This window comes from Macaca fascicularis, chromosome 11, assembly GCF_037993035.2.
Source record: "Macaca fascicularis isolate 582-1 chromosome 11, T2T-MFA8v1.1".
Lineage (NCBI taxonomy): Eukaryota > Metazoa > Chordata > Mammalia > Primates > Cercopithecidae > Macaca > Macaca fascicularis.
In genome coordinates this window covers 72,622,819-72,646,493 of record NC_088385.1, presented here as the reverse complement: position 1 = coordinate 72,646,493, position 23,675 = coordinate 72,622,819, and the positions used below count along the sequence as shown (strand labels likewise).

The window sequence follows — 23,675 nt, the reverse complement described above, 5'->3', positions numbered from 1 at the left end:
GGTTGGGGGCGAGCCTGGATGTAGATAATCTGAAAACCTGATGTTGGCTGTTACTCTCAGCCTCCTTCTCACCAAGCCTTTCACCAGAGCTGACCCCCTGTTCCTACCCCTGCCCCCCATCTGGTGGAGGCGCTAATGAGCAGTGAAATGGCCAAAGGGCAGGCAGCAGGCGGGAACCGAGAAAACAAAGCAAAGAAGGAGACAAGAGGCTGCATCATCACAAACTCAATAATCAGTCCCTGGCTGGAGCAATACAGGTTTTTGTGTTTTACAACCGTAAATGTTTGACAGCCATTAGTTATGGACAGAATGTTCCTGTCAGGCACTTAAACATGAGAAAAAGCATGGATAAATTAAGCAACCTGCCCAAAGGTATTCAGCCCATCAAAATACAGAGGTCCTTTTTTCAATCTGGAGTACAAGGAGTAGGCTTGATTTCATCCCATCTTTTGTCAAAAATGTTTAAACGTTTGTGTCAAGTATTGAAGAGTTTAGAATCAGGAATTCCTTGATTTTTTAAAAAATCTTAAAGGCCGTGAGTGGTGGCTGATGCCTGTAATCCCAACACTTTTGGAGGCTGAGGTAGGAGGATCACCTGAAGTCAGGCTGAAGACCAGCCTGCCCAACATGATGAACCCGCGTCTCTACTAAACAAAACAAAAATTAGCCAGGCATAGTGGCATGGGCCTATAGTCCCAGCTACTCAGGAGGCTGAGATAGGAGGATCACTTGAACCTGGGAGGCAGAAACTGCAGTGAGCCGAGATTGTGCCACTGCACTCCAGCCTGGGTGACAGAGCGAAACTCTGTCTCAAAAACAAAACAAAACAAAACAAAAACAAAAACCCTTATAAAAGCAGGCTCCACCCTTAAAAACACAACAAAAATATTCTCCTGGAATATAATCATTTTACTTGTTTACCTAGTAAAAAAAGTGGCATATTAATATACAGTATGAGGATTTCCAACCTTTTAGAAATATTACTACCATCCATAAATACTTACAGTAAGGTGAATGTAGGTAAACGTGTATGGGAGTAGGGATAGTACACTGTGTAAGGAAAATCTTATATACATTTGTTGTCATACAAAATGGTCACTGATTCTACATTTGTCATTTTATTAGAATTAAAAATTGAGAATACGGTCTTGGCCAGGACTCTGTTGATCTGATGATAACATATGGAGAAACAAGACATTTTTATAAACTACCTCCTGTCTAAAATTTGCCACTCCACACAAGTGAGAAAAATAGTCAATGCTATTTTGGCACAGCAGCAGAGTCACTGGAGCTTCAGACTCTGCAGTCAATGCTTTTATAATCCTAAATGGTTAGTGTCTGGTAGAGATTGGCCGTGCTAAACTGGATGAACTGGATGACCAAGTAGGGCAGATTATCAATCTCTTTTTTGGAAAGTCTTCATTTAACAGAATAATTAAGAATAGCACTTGCATATTAAAACAAATGAAAAAGACGTTAGTATTGAATCAAAACATGAATGATCAAATTCAATTCTTGCCTTTTAGACATGACTTATTTGTGTTTTTATATTTCATCTTTTAATTTTAAATAATCATTTTAGTGAATTTTGCAGTAAACTATTAAAACAAAACAATATTAAGCTACTTTTCTCCATAGGGAAAAAATTGGAAAGTACTCTATTTTTATCATAATTGCAAAGGAGAAGCTAGTTTCAGAAAATATTACTTACCAACTTTGAATGCATTATATGCATCAGCAAATTTATATTTAATTACTAAGCATATATTTTTAAAATCCAGTTGCTTTAAAAAGAGCATCTCCTGTTTCAAGGGTCTAAGGGAAAATGATTTCACCTTCACATATTCCATTAGCAGAGAGTTTTTGATGTTATATCAAAGTCATTTTCTTCCCCACCGACTCCAGTACAAAGTTGCAATTATCTACAATCTGCATTATTGGATATTCCTTTCTAAACGCTGCAGTTATATACTTCAGTTTCTTTTCTTTCTTTTTTCTTTTTCTTTTCTTTCTTTCTTTTTTTTTTTTGTGAGATGGAGTCTTGCTCTGTTGCCCAGGCTGTAGTGCAGTGGCATGATCACTAAGCTCACTGCAACCTCTGCCTCCCAGGATCAAGCAATTCTCCTACCTCAGCCTCCTGAGCAGCTGGGACTACAGGCACGGGCCACCACACTCAGGAGTTTTTGTATTATTGGTAGACACGGGGTTTCACCATGTTGGCCAGGCTGGTCTCGAACTCCTGACCTCAAGTGATCTGCCCACCTCGGCCTCCCAAAGTGCTGGGATTACAGGCGTGAGCCACCACTCCCAGCCACTTTCAACAAGGAAAGTCTTAAATTACAAACAGCTAAAAGTTTTTGGGGTGTGTGTGTGTGTGTGTGTGTGTGTGTGTGTGTGTGTTTAAGTAGCAAACCTCTGGAGGGGAAAAGTAATGGACATGAAAACCTAATGCTTTAGCTTCAAAATCAGATTTCCAGGTTCTTCAATACATTAATGCTTGGGATCTTTAGAAGAAAGCCAAAGAATTCCAAAACCAAAGAATAGGTGTAGTAAATTTTATTTTGATTCAGTTCTCCCTTCTTGATCCTCAAATCATCACTTAAATTTCTAGATTTCTACAAACTAGGGAAAAAAACCCTTGTTGTCTTATCTAGAATCCTCACATGTTTGACTAATAAATAAAATTACATCACTTTCCTGTGTATCACAAGCTCTTTAATAAGAGAAAGACAACTGCTCCCCTTCACAAGCAATGGAATGGAAATACATATTTTTTAATCGACGTACTGCACACACCCCATTACCAAATAAAGGGAATCAGCAGCCTGAGAAACCAGCTGGGGATTGCTGGGATCTTTCTAGTGACCAACTGAAGTGCAGTTTCAGCATCTGGTCCTTGGATCAACTTCTAGGTCAATCTTAGCATCTCCAGAAAGATTTTTTTTCTTTTAAAAACCATTAATTCATATTGGGAAATATTTTTCTTCTGTTGTTAATTTCCTTTCTTTTAAAATATTCTGAGAACAAAACACCTAAAATTATCACTTGTTCCCATGGATGTAGTCTTCATTATTTGGTTCTTGCTTCTTTTCCTCCAGAAGCACTAGCTGCATCACTAAGCAACATCTGCACGGAGGATTTTATACAGGAGGTTAACAACTTTATTACTTCATTGTATTCTTGAGCCTGAGCCCCACTCTCTACAACTTTCTCCAAATGCTTTCCATCACTAAACTAGGTATGTGACAAGCTCCTTTCCTATGCAAGAATAGAAAAATGCAAATATTAAATGCCAAATTTCAATTGGCAGGACTGGCTAATGGAATTCTATAGAAGTTCTGAGAATCAGCCATCTCTGTATGTACATCTTGAGGCAAACAGCAGAAATACTTCTTTTCAAATTGATGAACACCACATGACACCAAATCTCTACTATTAGAAGAAAGGCTTCTAAGCTGCAATGTAAAACTCCCCCTTAACAGCAAAGAGAATTAAAAATGCATTTTAGTATTATTTATAAGCAGTTCTTAAACTTGATTAATATTCAGCATAAACATATTGAGGACATAATGATACTATCAAGGGTACTTGGTTAGTCTGACATGTAACTCTGTCATTCATTCTATGTGTAACTACTGGTGGCTTTAAGTAATTAAGGTTTAGCCTATAGCTAATGTCAAAATGAAAATGTACAGTGAAATTAATCATAATTTCCAACATTTATTGAGTACTTCCTGTGTGCCATGCTCTTTATTAAGCCCTTCGCATGCATTATCTCATTTAATCCTTACAACTCTATTAGAGATATAACTTTTGCAGATGAGGAAACTGGACCGTTAAAGGTCATGTGGTTTTCTCAAGACTCCAGTTAGCTAAATGGCGGGCCAGAATCTGAACTCAAGCCATCTGAATCCAGAGCCTAAGCTCTTAACTATACAAAGCCAGAAAAAAAAAGAGACCCGTTTACCTCTAGCCTCTTCTACACACACACACACCCCTTGAAAATCAGACCACCTCATAAAAATAATAGATCTGAAATCCAGTTCAAACTAGGGGGATAAAAAAAAAAAAATGAAGGGAATTAAAGTAAACAATAGACGTGTTCTTAAGCAAATCTACTTAACACACTCATTAGATCACTGGATTGGTCAATGCTTCATGCCCTCTGAAAGCAAGACTGACTCAAGTTTCTCTCCTACACCTACCCATACCGATCCCAATTACATCAGATCAGAGGATTCCTCGCTAAGTATCTTTTCCCAGGCCTCTTACATGAATCTATAATATCTACTGGAACAAATTTTAAAAGCACAAGAGCTTTAAAACAAAGCAAAATACCCCACAAGAATAAAAGGGGAACAATTTGGCTTCTAACCCATATACCTAATGAATCCAGTTGGTTCAAAAATATATCTCTAACTCAAGGAAATCGGTGAATGACACTGTTGGAAAGAATTGAACTTGCTATAAAGTATAAGCCCATTTCCTATGGAAAATGCAATAATTTATTTCTTCAGTACAAGCTTTCCAGCAAAGAATGCCATTGAACGGAATGCCTTGCTGTGACTGGCTGCATACTCTACCCAACAGAAGATATACAAGCAAAGAGGAAACACGCTGTCTAGAAAAAATATACAATTTCCTTTTATTTCCTCTTCTCAGTAGAACAACTCTTCTTTGGGGACCAAATCAGGGACTTGTAACAATTCACCGCATAATATTTTCCATTCTCACAGCCAGTAAAAATTAGAAACCAGGAGAGTCAGAGAAAATGGCCCAGCTATTCTCAGAAAGGCAAGGATTTCTGTGATGGGCGCCTCACATGCGCTTCTTACCCAGCAGGAAGATCGAATGCCTGCAATCCATATCCCCCCCTAAATTAGCAAGAACCCGTTAAGAAAAAAACATATAATTGCTCTATAGTTTACTCCGGCTTGGCTGATTAATCAACTGTTTAAGGATGTGTGGTGAAAAAGAAAACTGTAAAGAAAGGTAGATGTAAACCGGGTGACTTCGAAGTACTAGGGTGGGTTCTAATTAATTAGCTGGTCAGATGTGGAGCCATAGGAAGGTTCTGAGACGACAGGACTCTAACCTATGGAGGTGAATTGGTGACCATTATAAGACAGTCCAAAGGCAGGAGATGAAAGGCTAAGAGAGTTAAGAGGCCCCATTTGATGGAGGTTAGTTTGCTGGTTAACTGCCACTGTATTTGCTTACAATTTATTTTATTTCATTTTAGCCACATTAATCCCATGACTTCAAATAACTCATCTATTTTCTATTATGCTACCTATTAGAAAGATTATACACGTCTTTCTTATTAATGTTCAATGGTATGTGATGTCCTTTCAGAGTTCTGATGCTTAGAAAACAGCAGATCTCTATTTGATATGTATGTCAATATCAAGTTAGTCAACAATGTGCTCATTAGAGTATAATGAAGGCAGCAGTTTTTGACTTCTGAGACTAAGGCAAAAAAGGCCTTGCAGCTTCCTCCTCAGTTACCAGAACACTCCCAGAGGGAACTCTGAGTGCATGTTAAAAAGGCTGATTATCCTGGGGAGGCCACGTATGGGTGATCCAGTGCACACACTCCCAGACCCACCCAGATTTCCAGTCAATCTTGATAAAGCACCAGACTTGTAAGTGAAACAGCTCCAGATTCTGGATCCCAAGTGTTAGAGTCATCCACTGATGCTTGAGTCTTCCCAGTGGAGGCCCCAGACATCATGGAGCAGAGACAAGACTTTCTGCTCTATCTACCCTGCCTGTATCCTTGACCCAAAGAATCCATGTGCATAATAAAATCTTTTTTTATACTATGAAGTTTCAGAGTGGTTAACTAAGCAGCAATCAATAACTGGAATCATATGTCCAATAAAGAAGGTGATAAACCCACTGGTTATGGAACCCACACCTGAAATATGATATTTAGTTCTAGGTGACATCTTTCAAAAGATTAAAGAACAAACATGCTCAGAAAAGAACAACAAGAACGTTCCTTTATGGGGAAAAAATGAGAAAACTGGAGTATGTGTTACATACAAACACAGATACATACAAAGAATATGTGTTTATTTTCCTCAACTGTTTGCAGGGCTATCATGAGTGAAAGTGAAAACAATTACTCTGTATGTTCCAGGAGGATGACCTAGAGACAGTGGACAGAAGTTACAGGGAGTCAGATGGAATAATTTTCTAATGTTCAGAGCTTTCCTAGAAGAAAGAGGCAGCCTTGAGAGGTAGCAAGTTCCCTAACTTTAAAGGTAATCAAGCACAGGCTAGATGATCACCACTTGATAAGCAGGTTTGGAGAGAACTAAGTTAATGAACAGAAGGTTGAATGAAATATCCTTACTTTAAGGTTACACTTTAACACTGAGATGTTTTTCATCTAAAGATCATCCCATTTCCTTGTGCTAAGAAATCTAATCCCAACACATGTTGAGCAGAGGAAAAATACAAGATGAATAAATTAAATGAAAGGCAATACCAAAGTATAAATAGAAAGTGATGTAGAACTCTAGAGGAGAAAAGAATGGCAAACAGGAACATATAATCCAGCATAACAGAAAAAAAAAAAACTTTTTAAAATTTGGAGCGTGAAGAATGAACTGGGGAAGAGGAAAAAGGAAAGCCAAAGAACAGATCATATACAACATTGGGTATAAAGGATGCCCTCATCCTTCTTGAGAAACGAGTTCATTCATTTTTTAGGACTTCTCTGTCAGTGGGAAAGACAGACCAGAAGAACATGGGTAACACAGCAACCAAGGGAACAAGGTTCAAGCAATAAAATTAGCAAAGCTCTTCAGTGGCAACTGAATCTCTGGCCTCAAAAGATACAGGATCTGTGTGCCTATGGGATTAAGTGCACTTGTATGGATACAGCTATCTCTAATGTTTGCATGTGGAGAATGACTACTAAGGGAAGCAAGAAGAACTCGAAATAAACCCTTGCTTCCTAACAAAGCCATGTGAAAAAGAAAACACAAACCACCTAGAAAATGAGATGTGTCAAAAAAAAAAAAAAAAAGCCATGGAGAAAACCAAAAAAAAAAAAAAAAAATAGAAAGAAAAAGAAAAACATTAAAAAGTTATCACATACACATTGTGTATGAATTTTATCACCATTTGTAATCAACTTCCAAGGTTTCATAATACCCTTTAACTTTAGTTACTCAATCTACTGAACAAATCATCTCATTGTTACCCCATTTGAAGGAAGAGTGGAGCCTCTTTTGATGTTGATAAGAGATAGAAAAATGAGTCCACCTTCAGGAAAGAAAAGTGTTCTGCGTAAACACCTGGAGCCTAGTGGTAGGAAGTGATGATCATTTGTCTCTTGCCTTAACCCTTTCAAAGATTCATCAAACCAGAAGTTGGAAATTCATGTAATCGACGAAATAAAACTTTTCTCATTTAATACAACAGAAATTTTTCTTTCCAAAAAAAAGAAGAAAAATTATATCTTATTACTCACCCATTTCCTAGGTCTGCCTCTTGGCCGTTTTTCTCCAGTGGCTTCTGCTTTCTGCAAATGACAAAGGAAGTCATTATAGTTTTCTACCTGACATTGTTTATAAGTACTGCACCAAGGGACACATTTGAAGTAAGAATGTTCTGCTTTGCAGATGAAGTATCGGTTTTTTGGGTTTTTTTTTTAGCAAACTCCATCTCCTCTAAGGTTAATCTTTTTCCACATTTTTGAGTAGATTCTTCTTCATTGCATGATGTAAAGAGGTATCTATGCAACCCCTCACCCTAAAATACTCCCCGTGTAGTGATCTCTTCTGAAATGCATGAAAATGCTTCTTAAAAAGCTATTTTGCTTTTATTTCTGTCCATATTAAAAACATTATCCCCACATTCTGTAACTACATATGTTAGTATTTTAGAAAATTAATGTTTCTTAAGATGATCAAGATTCTTTCCATGTCACAACTAAAGTTGCAAAAATTAATATTGATACATTGCTTTACAATTTACAAAGCTCTTCTACCTATATTGATAGTCAAAAGCAAGTATAAATTTATAAAAAAGAATACACAAGCATTCTAATTCAAAATAACAAACATTTGTACACTTCTACATGTTTAATTTCATGTTCCTTGCCTGAAACAATTACCTGTCAATCAGTTCACCTAAAGCAGAGGAAAAAAAAGCGGCAGAAATCATCAGTTTGTCCCAGTGATGAAAACTATATGTGCCTAGAAATAATGATTAATTAAAAATGTACTTTATTAACAATAATCCCACACTTAACACGAATACATTTCTATCTTGAGAGTTTGTTTCATTGCTTTACTTCACAGAAGATTTTTCTGATATCACAGTTAACATGATTTATAAAACAATTATTTTTCCCTGTTTTTGTCAGCCCTAGTCCAATCTTCAGACACAACAACACACCAATACACACACATATCACATACATCTATAAAAACATGCGTTCATACTTCTTAGGATAAAGAAAACTTAGTACATATTGTTTCATGTATAAGAATCATCCATGGCTATATTAACACACAAATATAGGTAACTTGAACCAGATCACCTTGTTCCACATTTTACTTTTGTTATCTGAGTTAGCAGCCAGTGGGGGTACTTGGTAGTGATACTGACTATCTACATTGCCAAATGAAACTTTCCTCTTTTTCTCTTCAGTCTGCCTGGTAAAAACAGATAGATTTACATGATAGTTGACAAATAGATGGATAGACAGATAGACAGCCAGGTAGATAACAGATAAAATAAGCCACAACATTTCTTACCAAAATAGTATCTCCCTGATCTGTCATTACTATCCAACAGGTCCCATGAATTAACCCAGACTCTATATGATTGTAATGTTAACTCACACATATTGAGCATTTAAAATATCCCAGGCACTCGACTGTCAGTCACAGGTGTTATGTTCATCCTTACAGCAGCCTTATAAAGTGGGTATTATTATTTCTCTTATTTTGTAGATGAACAACTAAGTCTTAGATAGGTTAGGTATACAACTGTCTCAAGGTCACAAACAAAGCAGGTAAGTGGCAGACCTGGGATTTGAACCCAGTTTTGTCTAACTCTAAAAACTGTGCTCCTAGCCTCTTAACAATGCTACTACCCCTTAGTATACAAGCATTTGTTACCATAAAAAAATACTTGAGGAAACTATAATTGTCACTGATTCAGTTAATTTCCCAGAACAAAAGGAAACCTGGTAGCCTTTAGGAATTCTATCTGACCATCAGAGTTGGACATTCTGAATCATTGTTTATTACTTTTGAATGGCTCCACAAAGGAATCATATATTGTCAGAGGTTAGTGGCACTGTCTTACCTTCAGTCCCAAGGGCATGAATTCAGTGAAAGCCCAGAGCGTCAAGTAAATCACATACTCTTCAGAGCATTGCCTCATGGAGAGAGGGAGATGTCCTGAGAAGATCACAGACTATACCTTGGAACGCTTAGATTCCAATTCCTGCTCTGCCATTTTAGTTTTATGACTTTGGGCAGGGCCTTGAAGACCTCAATTTGGTTTCATCTGTGAAATGGAGATGACGCCTCCTATGAAAGGTCATTCCTCCAAGTACCTAGAGGTTCCTGCCTCCCATGAGGTGCTCCATAAGTGTTCTTTCACTCCTAACTAGATGGAACTCTTAAAGGGAGTTTTTCTTTTCTTTTTCTTTTTTCTTTTTTTTTTCACTCGGTCACCCAGGCTGGAGTGCAGTGCAGTGGCACTATCTCGACTCACTGCAAGCTCCGCCTCCCGGGTACCCGCCATTCTCCTGCCTCAGCCTCCCGAGTAGCTGGGACTACAGGTGCCCGCCACCACGCCTGGCTAATTTTTTGTATTTTTAGCAGAGACAGGGTTTCACTGTGTTAGCCAGGATGGTCTTGATCTCCTGACCTCGTGATCCACCTGCCTCGGCCTCCCAAAAAGGGAATTTTTCTTCAAGTTGACCAAGCCCTCTCTCAGAAGGCTTGGTCAATGCAAGTATTCCATCACACCCATCTGTCACCTTTAGAATAAGGCTTTTAAGGATCCCTTTTGCTACTGCATAGTGAGTTATATATGGGTATGGAGTTCTCTAGCACAGAAGCAGCATCTAACTTAATCTTTGGAAGCAACTCTAAGATTGCACACTTAACCCAGTAGTAAATTACATAAACATGGAAAATATAAATCCTTTTTAATGGAAATGGGGGTGTGAAGTGGGGGTAGGAGAAGGAGGCTATTGACCTTAGAAGCTAACAGTGCTACACCATGCTTTCTCCGCATGGTTGTTATGTTTCAGGGGCCATGATGTGATCCGGGCGTATTTAAAGTCTATTGAAGAGAGAGTTTTTTGTTTTTTGTTTTTTCTAAAAGGATTTCACTGCATTTCAAAGTCAGAGAAAACAAATCTCTCAAAAACAGAAAAAGCCCTGCAAATAAGATGACTTTTAAACAAGCATCTCATTTACAAAAAGCCTACTGAGAAATAAACTTTGCACCATTAACTAAAGGGCAAAATATCACGATTATCACTTGGACTTGTTAAAAGCAAATTCGCTCCTTGGTCGTTCAGGCCTGTGTTACATGTAAACTGAAACCCTCTTCTGAGACTACATCTAGAAGAAACACATTAGCTGTGCTGTGTGGCATCGATCTGGGAGGTTTTCATTTTTCTTTAAAACCCACATTATTTAATCATTCTAATCAAACTCCTCAAAGGCTGCAAAACAAGTTAGGGTTTTAGTTTGTAAACCAGCTTAGATCCAGAATTTTTACATATTGGAAAACACCAGCTTTAATATTGTTTTCCTGTGTTTAATGCTTTTCAGGATATTATTTTTCAAAAAAGACAAACAAAACATTCAGGAGGCTTGTTTTGTTTTAACATATGCAATACTGTAGAAGTGTATATTTGGTTTTCCTTTGCCAGAATAGAATTTGGCTTTATACTACAAACCCATGTATAACAGAGACATAACTAATTCTAACTATTTATTGCTCTCATTGAGAGAGAAAAGGGAGATATGGTTGGAATTCTCATTTGTAAGAACTGAAATTTCAGACTATTACCAGTACTATTATGTGAATATTTACAACAATCATTTCTCATTAAAAGTGTCATTTCTCCCTTGTTTGCCCTCATTAATATTTTTATGTTTTAAACTTTAGATTCAAAACTGTATACTTAATTTTATGATATATTTAGAAGCAAGTCCACGAGGATTGGGAGAAATGTTAAATGGGAAATATAACTATTTCTCTAACAAGTTCTGGTACTGCAGACTCTTCAATGTACTGCAGATTTTAAAAACTAATTAGGAAAGAAATTCATCTAGCAAACACATCTCTTGAGCTTGAAAACAGTGCTTAGCACTAGTGCCTGGTGTGCAGGAGGTGTTCACTCTATACTTGTTGAAGGAGTGGAGGGAGGGAGCGAGGCAAAGAGAGAGGAAGGGAGTAAGTGAGGGAGGGAGGGAAGGAAGGAGGAAGAGGTGAGGAAGGGAGGGCAAGAGGAAAGGAAGGAAAAAAGAAAGGAAGGAAAAGTGATTATATTATATGTGTGTCTTATTTCCCTCTTCTCATCCGAATTTAGAGTTCAGTAAAACTTTAGCAAAAATAATTTCACCTAGCCCTCTCATTTAGCAAAGCAGAAAGCTTCTGGATGCACTACAATTCCCAAAGACATAGCCCCATGATATATTTGGGAGCTAGAAGTCTTGTGGGTATCAGTACCAGAAGGCACACATTTCCAATCTGTTTATAACCTTTGGAGTGGCCCTTCAAAGGTTTCCCAAAGCGTAATTTCCAACCTGCATTTCAGGTCACTGGAGATAACAGAAATCTACCTTTTAACAAGTGTTTTACAGAACATTCAGGAGCACATGGTAGTGGAAAGAGTATAAGCTTTAGAATTAAAGTGAATTCAAACCCACGTGCTACCATGTACCAGAGTTGAGTATCAGATATGTCCTGGTTTACATCTTTGAATCACAGTTTTCTCATTTGTGGAATGAAGACCACAATGCTTAAATCAGAGGATTAAAGGAGCTAATAGACATATAAAGTGCCTGACAAAAGCTATGGTATTTAGCAGTTAGGCAAATGTAATTTCTTCTCCCTCCCCTTACTTTAAAATGCTACCCACAAATATAATACTTACCAATTCTGTAAGTTTCCAAAGTGACTTTCCAAGCATTATGTTACTTAAGTAGGGCAGGGCAACTGTTAATTCCCCTGTTTTACAAATGGGAGATTAAGCATCCTGCCCATGTTCACAGGTAGTAAAACTGAGACCCAATCGGATTTCAAGGCATTAAAGTGTCTGTTCTTTGGAGAGCTATTCTCATATAAAACAAAACTGCCATGGGAAAATTTAAAAAATAAAAGATAACCTTCTAGGGTGAAAATCAAATTAGTTAAAAGTAATGTATTTCCAGGTTTCCTATAAACACAGGACAAGAGCAGAGGTTGGAAACTAAGAATAATTCAATTCTGACTTCAGGGTCAGATTTAGATGGCTATTAATTTTTTGCTATTACAAGTTATCTCATCATATTTTTTATGTACTATGATATAGCCAGAACTCCCCCACTGCAAATCCATCAGTGCATCTGTACCAAAAAAAAAACTAGAAAAATATTTGGGTGTGATGGTGCCCTGTTTTGTTTGCATGTATCTTGATTTACATGAAGCCCACTATCCAAAGCCAAGAAAACACATTTTATTTCCTTCAGTTGCTATTTTTAAAAACATAAACAGTATAAATCAATGTACACTGCTATCAAAATCAACTATACAAATCAATCCCACTAAGCACTGAGGAAATTTTCATTTTACCTTTTTGATAATCCAGTTCTGTGAGTTTCCTAATTTTACAAGAAACACTTTTAGCCTTGAAGAGACATTACAATTTGCTATCATAATATATTTACCAATAGGAAATATAAGTAACTTCCATCATCCATTGTAGTTCCTGCTTATTACCCAAGTTAGCCCTTACTGTCAACTCTAGTGTCCTTATTTTGCAAATGCTTATCTTCATGTATACAAACACTAAATTAAAACCAAAGCCAAATGACAGGCAAAGTTATCATTTTCAAAGTTTAAGATTCTCCTCCTCCAAATCCTCTCTCTACTTCTTTGTAATGAGAAAAATCAATAGCAATGATACAAGAGACCATTGCTATTGATCATAGGAGTTACCTTCTGAGCAAACATTATCCTAGACAAAAGATAATGCCTGCACTACTCTTCCCTAATTTAAATAGACTATGCCATTCAAAATTGCTCAGCATATTAAAACAATATGAGATAATGCAATGCCCTAACAGATAGTCAGTTCTCATTTCCCCTTTTCTCCTGGTTGGCAGAACAAAGATTCCTAACTAAAACCTTCAGAATCTAGGACAGTGAAATTAAATTCAGTTTCTACTTTGTGCCTTCTGCTCTGGGAACTGCAGAAAGTTAACAAGACAAGATAGTTTTGAATGATTTAACTGACATAAAATGCTCTTCATCTATTCTCGAGAAAGAACTGAAATGCAATAGAATACCAATCTGGTATATTCTATCTCCTTAGCAAAATGATCTGTTGAGAACTTGAGATAAAAATGAGCCAGGAATGTAGGTCAGCCAGAGAAGTGAGGAGCCTTCAAGTTCAGAAGAGTTCAGAAGGATGAGAGCTTCTAGAGAAGTAGAACTATGGGTCCCTTGAAATAAAACTACTTCGTAAGATAATTCAAATGTATTTCAATCTCCCATATTTGGATCATAATCTGTGATGATTCAAAGCATTGCCAGATAGAATGTGGTGGTGCATTAAGTAAGGCTTTATCTTCCCTGGCAAAGTGAAAGAAAAAAATGAGTCAATTGTTTAGGTAAGTCAGCCTGAAATATCAAGATAATGGAATAACAGTTGGGCTTTACTTAATTTCACCTGCTGAGTTCATTTGTATCCTCAGATAGGGCCCTGAATCTGCCTGAATTCATTTGTATCCTCAGATAGGGCCCTGAATCCCCCAATAAAACTTACCTGCCCATTGAAATACAGAGGAATTAAACTAAATCACAGTAGTTTAATTTAGAAACCATAGGCCAGAATTATATGATAACTGCCAATGTTACCTTTCCTTAACTCACCTATAATAATGCCTTTGGTTTCTCCTTTCAACTAGGCCTACTATATTCTGAAGAAAATTCTGTCCTCATTCAGCATTTATGCTGAATGATTTATCTGAATGTTGACTAAAACCTATCTTCTCTCTTCTTAAAATACCTGTGATTGGTGTTGGTAATGATTATGAAAAGCAAACCACATTTCTAGGAATGCAAATGATTAGAAGGAGCATGAAGTAGTCTTTACAGTATCTAATTAATTCAGGCCTTCTTTTTATAGCAAATTGAACATAGAGACTAAATATTTACTCTGAACATGTTATTTTAACTATAGCTGCTCTATCTAGATATTTTCATTCTGCACTTTGCTCCCTAGATCTGCCCATTACACCTAAAGTCACAAGGGTGGTGAAGCAAATATATGACATGATGAAGTAGGGTTATCTCACACCTGAGATCTTTTTTTTTAAATTTTCATTTACCTTCCAATAAAATTTAATTCAACCTCAGAAAAAAAACTTCCTAAAATATGTGAATGAGAATTGGCTTAAAACTTAAGGATGAATTTGACTTGAGACCTTCAACACTGAAGAATTAGTGACAACCCCTCCAGTATTCTGTCATGATTAAAAAAGTACAACAAAACCCTAAACTAAAGGAGATTATAACTTTTCTCTCTAACCATTTGGGAACTGTAAAAATGCAAAGAGTTCCATCCAGCACAACCTAGGAAAGGAAAGCAAAGCAAAACAAAACAAAAAAGGAGGTTAAAACATAACTGGTCTTAGGTATATCTCAGACTAAAAATAAAAGGGTAAAGATATGCTCACACAGACATATACACACATGGACAAATTAATTATTCAGGAAAACTTTAACTTCTGATTTCTTTTCTTTTATTCAGGTAACTATATGAAACCGATTCAGGGACAAATTTTGAGCACTCAGATTGGAGTTCTGAGGAATGACTAGAATCATCACACAATGATCATGCATAGTAGTTCATTTTAATGGAATATTAAGTAGATTGAAGAATAATTCTCTTCCAAAAGTTCCAAGGATAGCAAATTGTGTTTTTATAAATGTCTTTGTTTTACATATTATATAAATCAATTTTCTACTGAATATGGTTTGAAATTAAAGTGATGGCTAATTTAGTAGTCATTCACTTGGTCTTGCAACATTCTGCATGCATTGTCCAGTTTCACACTGTTAATTTCCTAACAAACAGCTTTGTTTTCAAATGTCCCAAGGCCAGTTACTGAATCCAAATATAAACTTTGTAAGTCAAGAAACTCCAAGCAGCAAGACATTTTAAGCATATAACCATCAGGATTTCAGTGTGCACTGCAACTCCTCTAATTTTAGGCTTCTTTCTTCTCATATACTTACCAGTCTTTGCAATGTATGTTGCACTGTGATGGGTCTCAGTTTACAGGAAAACACCCACTTTGTTACTCATAGAAGACTTCTCATATCTACTCTGGTCAGTCTCACAGGGTATGTTTATCTTACATGTTATGAACAATATAATTTTTTCTAAAAAGATTTGCATTTCAAAATCCTGATGAACATATATGTTTTGTTAGAACACAATATATGCTTAATAAACAAATATGTTTGAAAATCATGTTTATATAGAATAGTAACATACTCAACAAATTCTGATTTGAAAGTGAAAACACCTTAAGTTTACACATGCCATGAATGATTCATCAATGTCATTCATTATTTTGCAAGGTATTCTCTTCTCCAGATGAAGCGTAATTTATAAAACTGAAGAAAAATAAGTCAGGTTATGGGCAAATGTATTTATTCATTTTTATTACAAGAGGGATTTTTATAACAGCATTGTTGGAAATAATTGTGTCTGAAAGAATGAAAGATTCTGGAGAAGGAATCTTTAGAAAAAAGAAAGCCTACTTCTGTTTTGGAAATTGGAATAATGTATGCATACATATGAAGAATTTTCAGAAAGATGAGTGGCTTAGGGGGCTCATTCACAAACGCCTGTCACTAGAGTCACTAAAAATAAATCAACCCTTACTTAGGAATAGATCAACTTCAAAAATTTTGCTTTAGATGGTAAACTAGGCACTAGTTTCAGCTTCCCTTTTCTCAATACAAATTTTGTTAGTCAGTGGTAAGCTTTTTAAACTGAAGAGGAGGCGATGGGAGCATTTCTATCTATTCATCCAAAAAACATGGAATATAGTAAAATATGGGAGACAATTCATTTTCCTTTTTAGTATTAAATTTCAAATTACTTATTTATGGTGAAATTTAAAGATTTCTTCCTCGGAGATATTATCATGCTGCATTTTTCAGAAGAACTACACCATAGCTTAAATGCGTGTTAGCTATCTAACAAGTATTTATTTGTGCATCTCCTTAGAATAAAAGTAAATTAGGTAAACTCCACACTTACGCAACATAGAAAAACTCCTTGGTAAAATCAGTCCTTTTTAGTTAATTTATAAATGAGGTAAAATAAAACAAATATAAAGTACTCATATTAAAAATACCAGAGTACATATTGCCATTTTTAAATAACAAGGTTACTTAGAGCTATTTTAAAGTTTATTGATTAAATAAGAAACACAATCAAATCTAAACTCTAAGAAGCAATTAAATTTAAATATATTAAAAATATGCTCCTCAACTCTGTTCAAAACTGTTAAAACAGACAAGAACTCATAGTTACTTCCTAAATAACTTTATATGTACCATTAGTTGCTATGGCAGTTTACAACACTGAAAACTAGCACATATATTACAGTTAGTACCCACAGTCACAAAGAAAACCACACAAAACATTAATCCCCAAACGATGAGCATATAGCCCTTTCTAACAAATACTGTACATGTATTTAAACCCGTTGAAAAGGTATATCCAAATTTAGTTCTGATTTTTGAAACTTTGTTCTCAATTACTATACAAACCTACAAATAAAATGCAGAAACTTTTTTTTCCAATTTATTTATAAAGTCAAAAAAGCGACTGGTACTTCTCTATACATGCATTAACCCTGACATAGTTCCTCTTTGCAATCTTAAATATAGCCAACCTGAAGTTATCTTAAACTGCAACTTTAAATTTATTAAGAAAAACACTGAATGTTACACTTAACTGGGTTCTATTTTGCCCAAAAAGAGATATTAAATGAGCCAAATATTTGTTTTAAAAAGTCTCATTGTCCAATTCAGACATTTCTATGTCACTTGATGAAAAGGCTTTTTGAGATTATGATATACTATACTGCAGGTTTATTGTAAAACAAGCAGTATACTTTATTATCACAACTAAAGCTGTAAAATTCATGAAATTTTTCCACTATCCCACAACTAGATTGACTTCTAATTATCATCTATTTGGCAAAGTACTTTAATAGGGGGATTTGGTTTGCAGTAGCCATGTAATAAGCACAAAGTAAATCAATCTCTATCATTTTTCAGAAGAAATTGCAAAAACTTTACCACCAGGCAAAATCTATAGTTTTGATTTGTTTTTAACTACTTACAACTAGTGCAAATATTAGTTGTGTCATTTTCCACCTTCCCCTCCCCCCTGCCTTCCTTCCTCACTTCTACCCGTTTTAAGGTTCAAATTATTTGGTGGCTGTTTAAAAACAACACTGTTAAGTATCTTCATAAACTTTTTATGCTGAGCATCTGCTTAGAAAAAAGGTTAACTCACATCTAATTAATGTTAAATGTAAGAATTGAGTCTGTGTTACCCAGTTGGGACAAATGCCTAGGTGCGGAGTTAGAATAGGAAAATTACAGGGAGGCTCCTGTAGTCATTGATGAAGTTAGGAGAGCTTGACTCGAGAAATCTCACCTTTTGAGCTGCTTTAGAGGGACTCTTGTTTTTGCTGCCTTTAGGTCTTCCCCTGGGTCTCTTAGGAGAGGGCTCACCGGTTGGCTCCTAATTGTGAGGGGAAAAAAAAAAATGCTGTTGTGGCAAGAATGTCTGAAAGAAATTGACCCTGACTCTTTAGCTATATTTTCTGCATGTGCTGCTCAAAAGAGCTGTTGGAACACTTTCAGTTCAAGCATAAATGGATGATGATGGTACAGAGTTTACAGAAAGGGGAAATAACTATACTTTTAATCCAAGGGTTCAAAGAGGAAACCCTATTTTGTATATGAAAACTAGATTCTACTTCAAACCTAAAATGGTAACAAAGACTGAAGAGGCATGTTCTAGAAAGAAAGTCATATACTTTTAAGATGTAAAGTTTACAGGGCTATGCATTTGGCGACTCATAGGAATAATAAGCATTTTAAACGAACACCACTGTCCATTATACTAGCATTTCAAACAATAGAAATATGAAGCTAACATCATAGATATTTCAACAATCTTCCATATTGAAAAGGTGGCTTTTAATAATCTTTGTATACCTGCCTTCTAGGTGGATTATGATTCAACTGACACATTCTGGGTGAAATACTGGAGGAATTATTCAAGTTCTTCAGTTCAAAACAACTCCATTCCCCCTAAAATTTCCAAATAATTATAGTAAATCTATTGTGGGAGGTTTTGCTTGAATTATCTAGTTAATTGCTTCAATTCTCCACTTCCTTTTGGAGATGCAGGCATGGTCTCCAGTCTACATTTAAATATCTTTTGATAAAAATAAACATATTTTCTTCAAAACTTTCTTTTAAGAAAACTCTTATGGGGATGGAGTGGAGAAAACTAAAAGGGGGTAAAAGCGAGGAGGAATGGAGTGTCTGGGAATGAGAAATGGAAGCAATCACTAGGTTTAGCAAAACTTTAAATGGCTCCTATGCCAAGTAGTAAATACTCAAGTGGTTAAGAGAATGCGATGATTAATATTCCAGATCCCAAATATTTATCCAGTGAATCATCTATTCACATTTCATTCAGATTCGGTGATTAAGTGAGACTAATTAACTTAAAACCCATGAACGTCCTCAATGAAAATTCGCATCCCGTTTAGAGAATTCGGGGAAGGTTCCCTGCAAGCTTCTGTGGGACCACTAGCGCCAGTGGGCACATCGAGAGCAAACACATCGGAGACACATTTTTCTTTCTTTGTGAACTCTGCCTTAACTCAAAGGTAAAGTATCCAATCACCTCCAGACCCCATTGTAATTTCTTTTGGATTTTTTTTTTTTTTTTTTTGGAGGGGGGTGCAATTAGTCAGTTGGAGCTGGGTGGCGGGTGGGAAACAAGTGGGGGAGGGCAGAGACTTCCTGGGAGGTGTAAAACAGGATTCAATTGCGATGTAAAGTGTCGCTTGGGCAGAGCGGGAAAACTCAGGGGCCTCTAGATAGGCTTGTTTCCTTTGATGATTTTGAAAAGGTAAACTCTCAATTTTTCTAAAATTCTCTGGCAAGCAAACATTGTTCAATTTCCCCACCTTGCTCTCAGGCAACTTTGGGACTCTAGGATTATTTTCTAATCGGCGTGTTTGCCATGAAGGAAGCGATTTAAGACTAAGGAGCGAGCAAGTTTTAAAGCCCGAGAAAGTGGAGTTTAAATGTTCTCAATAGACTTATCCCGCTCCGACCCTGCCCGCCGCGGCTTGGAAATTACAGCGAACAAAACCCCCAGCTCTGCGCGCTGAGCGCAGCTCTGCAAGCGCCGGCTGCACGCTTAATTGGTTGCATCCGCAGACAAAACCCTCCACTCCGCTGGGTCCCGGGCGCCCCTCGATCTTCCCCTACTCAACCCCCGGCCACTGGCCTTGGAGAAGAGCATTTAATGGCTGCAGCTCTGAGGCGCGGGATCCAGGGGCAAAAGGGGGACCGGGCGCCTGACGAGGAAGCGACCCTGGCTACCCTGCACTCTCTCGGACACTCCTTTCAACGCGCCCTTGGCTGGGCGAGTTAACCCCGTCCCGCGGGGAGCCAGGCTCCCCGTAGCCCCTGCCCCGGGCTCCCTCCGGCGGCCGCCGCACATTTAAAGAGCCCGAAGAGGACCAGGCAGCCGGCTCTCCATGCGTTCTTTGTCGGGAGGGCGCGAGTCTTGGGCCACCGAGAGCTTGGAGGAGGGCGCCAAGGGGGCGGCTGCGGCGCGCCAGCCCCCGACCCGCGAGCAGCCCCGGGAGGCGGGAGAAAGAGCCTCCGGCCCCCAGGACTCTAACCCCTTCAGCCCAGATCGGCCAGAGCGCCCGGGTCCCCGGCACCTCCTTCCTCCCGGGCAGTTGCAAAAGCAGCTCGGAGAGCGCCTGCGAGCCCGGGTTTGTCGGATCCCGGTCGCTTCCAGTCACCCGGCGACACCGCGCCACTCGGGGCGGTGCACAATAGCGAAAGTCCGAGGACGCGCTTCGCCCGACCCCACCTCCAGCCTTCCCCGGGCCGCCCGCCGCAGCTCCCCACCTCCCCGCCCAGAGGGTTGCTGGCGCCCCGGGGCCGCTCGGCACACTCGTGGGGTCTGCGCCGCTTCCCCCAGCCGGCGGGCGGGCAGCGTGAGACGGCCGCGGCGACTGGGCTCCCGCGCTCCGGCCGCCCCGCGCGTGTCTGGGCCCCTGCAGTGGGGACGGGGTGGGCTGGTGCCCCCACCGCGCCAGCGTACTGACTTGCTGCTGCTTCCTGGGGCGGCCGCGTCCTCTCTTCTGAGGCGCCGGGGCGGCAGGTTGTCCCTGGGCTGAAGTGGACGGCTGCCCCGCGCCCTCACCGCGTGCGCTCATCCTGCCTCCCGCCGCCGCTACCGCCGCTGCAGCCGCTTCGCCTCGACTGCCCCGGAGCTGCCCAGCACCTTTCGGGAGATGAGGTGATAGAGCTGGGGACGCCGGCGGGGCGAGCGCTAGCTGGCGGGCTGCAAGGGCTGCTGTTGCTTAGGCTGCCGCCGCTGCCACCATCAACACCGGACGTCCAGCGGCTGCCAAAAAGAGAAGAGGGGAGGAGGAGGAGGAGAGGAGGAGGCGCTGCCGGTGGCTGCGGCGGCGGCGGCGGCGGCGGCGGCGGCGGCGGCGGCGGCGGTGGGTGGGTGCCGGAGGTGGAGGTGGCGGTGGAGGTGGAGGTAGCGAGAGGAGGAGGGAAGCGAAGGAGAAGGAAGAGAGGTTTTGAGGTCGCAGAGGCTCCTCTCGCGGGTTGGGATCAGGAGTTGCGGGCACCGGGAGCACTTCGGAAGCGGCTTGGAAAGGGAAGAGACTTGGAGTGAATTGTGTCCCTTGAAATGTTAGGCGGGGAAAGAATTCCTCCTCCTCTTCCCCCCACCCCGCTCGAGAGAGAGAGAGAGAGAAAGTGAGAGAGAGAGAGAGAGAGAGAAAGAGATTGAGATTGAAAGTGCCTTGGGCAGTCGGAAAGCAAAGGAGGATGGGGAGATTCCGCCGGGATAGGGTCGGGCACGGAGCACAAGCAGAGGACAGAGCAGTGGGTGGCACCGCGCCTCCTCGGGTGGCGGGAGCAGGCGGCGGCGGCACCGGAGAGTCGGAGGGGGACGGGCTGCTCGCTCCTGAGTCTTGCACCAAGCGCGCGCTGCCCGGGCTGGAAGTTTTCTGAATTCCTGCCCCAAGATTCAAGTGGGATGAGTGTGTGTGAGTGTGTGTGAGTGTGAGTGTGTGTGCTGTGTGTGCGTGCGCGCGCTTGCGCTTGGGGAGGGGGTGGTGGAAGGGGGGGAGTGCCCACCTCTAATCGTGGGCGGATAAAGGGGAGGGGGTTGCGCAGGAAGAAAAGTATGAGGAGGAGGGAGGCCAGGCGGACCGCCGAGCCAAGGCGCCTGGCTGCTAGCCAGAGGCAGCGTTCGAAATACAACTGCCTCGGCGGCGGCGGCGCCCGGGTGCCACCCGGAGCCCCGCTCACGTGCTCCCGCCCGGCGGCGGGGTTAAAGGGACAGGCCGGGGATCCCGGACTGGCTCGCCGTGGGCCTAGCCCCACCCGCCTCTCGAGGTCACCCCTGGGCGGTTGTCCTGGGAAGGCGCGGGAACGTGACTGTCCCCGAGCCACGTTTCGGGGCTCGGCCTTTACCTGCGCCTCTACGGTCCCGAGCCAACACTTTGCAGGAAGCGTCTAGGCTGCACCCCAGGCAGCGCTCCGGTTCACTGTGAGCGGGAAGGGACTGCAGAGGAGTGGGAGAGGGGCCCTGACAGCCCTACTCCGCCGCAGAATGCCCTCACCACAGAGACTGCGGGCGGGCGAGCGCGCACATACACGGAGACATGCATGCAGATACACACGAACACGCGTGTAAGCACATGCACACTTGCACGCAGATACACGTGGAAACGGGGCACTCATGCGCTCGTAAACACACGCATTTACGCACACACACATACACACAGGCACGCAGATAGACATGCACATTCGCAGACACGTGCAAGCAATGTGCACACACAGAGCGCGCCAGCTTCTTCATTGAACTTTTTTCTCCAGGAAAGACTAGAGGCAATCAAAGTTCCCTCCCCATCCACCTCCCCGGGGATCCGACATTCGCAGAGTAAAGGGCACCTTGTAGATTCCTAACACCACAATTGCACTCACTGCTCAACTCTCCCTTCAGTTTACCTCGATTTAACCTTCTGCCTGAGAACTCTTTCTGCCAAGTCCTAATTTTATAGCCTGGGCTGTTTCTGAGTTATGTGAACACCATAATGGCCACAGTCCGTTTTTAAAAGGTGGAGTACATTTTTAAATGTACCTCTTTTCATCCTTGAATAACACAAAACTCTGAAAAAATTAGGTTCAGATTTTCACACATCACACCCAAAATTATTTTGGACTAATTCCAAAATAAAAACTTTCACCTGGGGAAGAATTTATTTTTTTCAAAGATACAGACCACCGTGGAATAAAAACGCCTACTCTGCAGCCCTAAGCAGAAGTTAGGCACCGCCAGGTTCCCCTGTGCATGTGGAGGAGGCGCGTGTAAATGTCTGCTTTGGCGCGGCAGCGCTGATTGGTCCGCGTTGCCATTTTAAATCCATTTCCAGCTGCCCTTTGCAGAGCTGGGACACTTTGCCGCACGTCGAGTGCTCTGCAGGAATCCAGGGTTTCTCCTGGGTCTGGGAACGCTTAGCTGTGATGGAGAGAGAGAGCCTCCATCCCTCCGGATGGAGCCCAGCAGCTGACTGGGAAGGGAGGGGTCTAACAGGAACCAAAGGTTTTCTGTCAGGGCTTGGCTCAAAGATGGTATCTTCATCAAAGGGATTGAAGTTTCACCTAACGATTACAGTGACATGTCCTAACTGACAAGCGTTCACATTTAAAAACTATGATCACATATTTGCACTGTGGTGTGCACATTTTACATACACGTACAAAATAGATTTCTGGATTTGTGTGTGTTTGCTTACTTTTTGCCAGGAGGAGAGAGAAATTCTGAGGGTGAATGCAGGGGAGCCACTGAGGAGTTCAGCCAGCCAGTTTTGTGCTGTATACCTCATTATATCCTAGGATTTTTTTTTTTTTTTTTTGTAATGTGTACAGAGGTCAGCAAGGAGGGGATTCCAAAATTTTGTTTTTGCATTAATCTTTGAATATAAGAGAAGCACAGAAAAACTGGGGGTGGGGGAATATACAGCCACTTGTTTTCAGGCTGCTATCATTTTGCTCTTAGACTATTTGACCCCTTTTGAATTTATAACAAGGGTATA

The 23,675-nt window shown here is 40.4% G+C and overlaps 1 protein-coding gene across 5 annotated transcripts in view; it reads right to left on the bottom strand.

Annotated features, from left to right (window-relative positions):
- HMGA2 (high mobility group AT-hook 2) overlaps positions 1–20,949 on the bottom strand; it is a 139,631-nt gene extending 118,682 nt beyond the window's left edge. For 2 of the 5 annotated variants that reach the window (XM_015431160.3, XM_065524535.1), the window contains exons 1-3: positions 20,661–20,949; positions 17,948–18,034; positions 7,487–7,537 (exon numbers count right to left, since the gene is read on the bottom strand). In XM_015431160.3, the coding sequence (XP_015286646.1) occupies positions 7,487–7,537; positions 17,948–18,034; positions 20,661–20,771 (249 nt within the window). In that variant the 5' untranslated portion in view covers positions 20,772–20,949. Of the gene's footprint in view, positions 1–1,538; positions 3,475–7,486; positions 7,538–17,947; positions 18,035–18,513 lie in introns of those variants that run through there. The other 3 variants (XM_074005917.1, XM_065524536.1, XM_045365568.3) reach the window with 2 other exon arrangements.
- Positions 20,950–23,675: the final 2,726 nt, after the last annotated feature.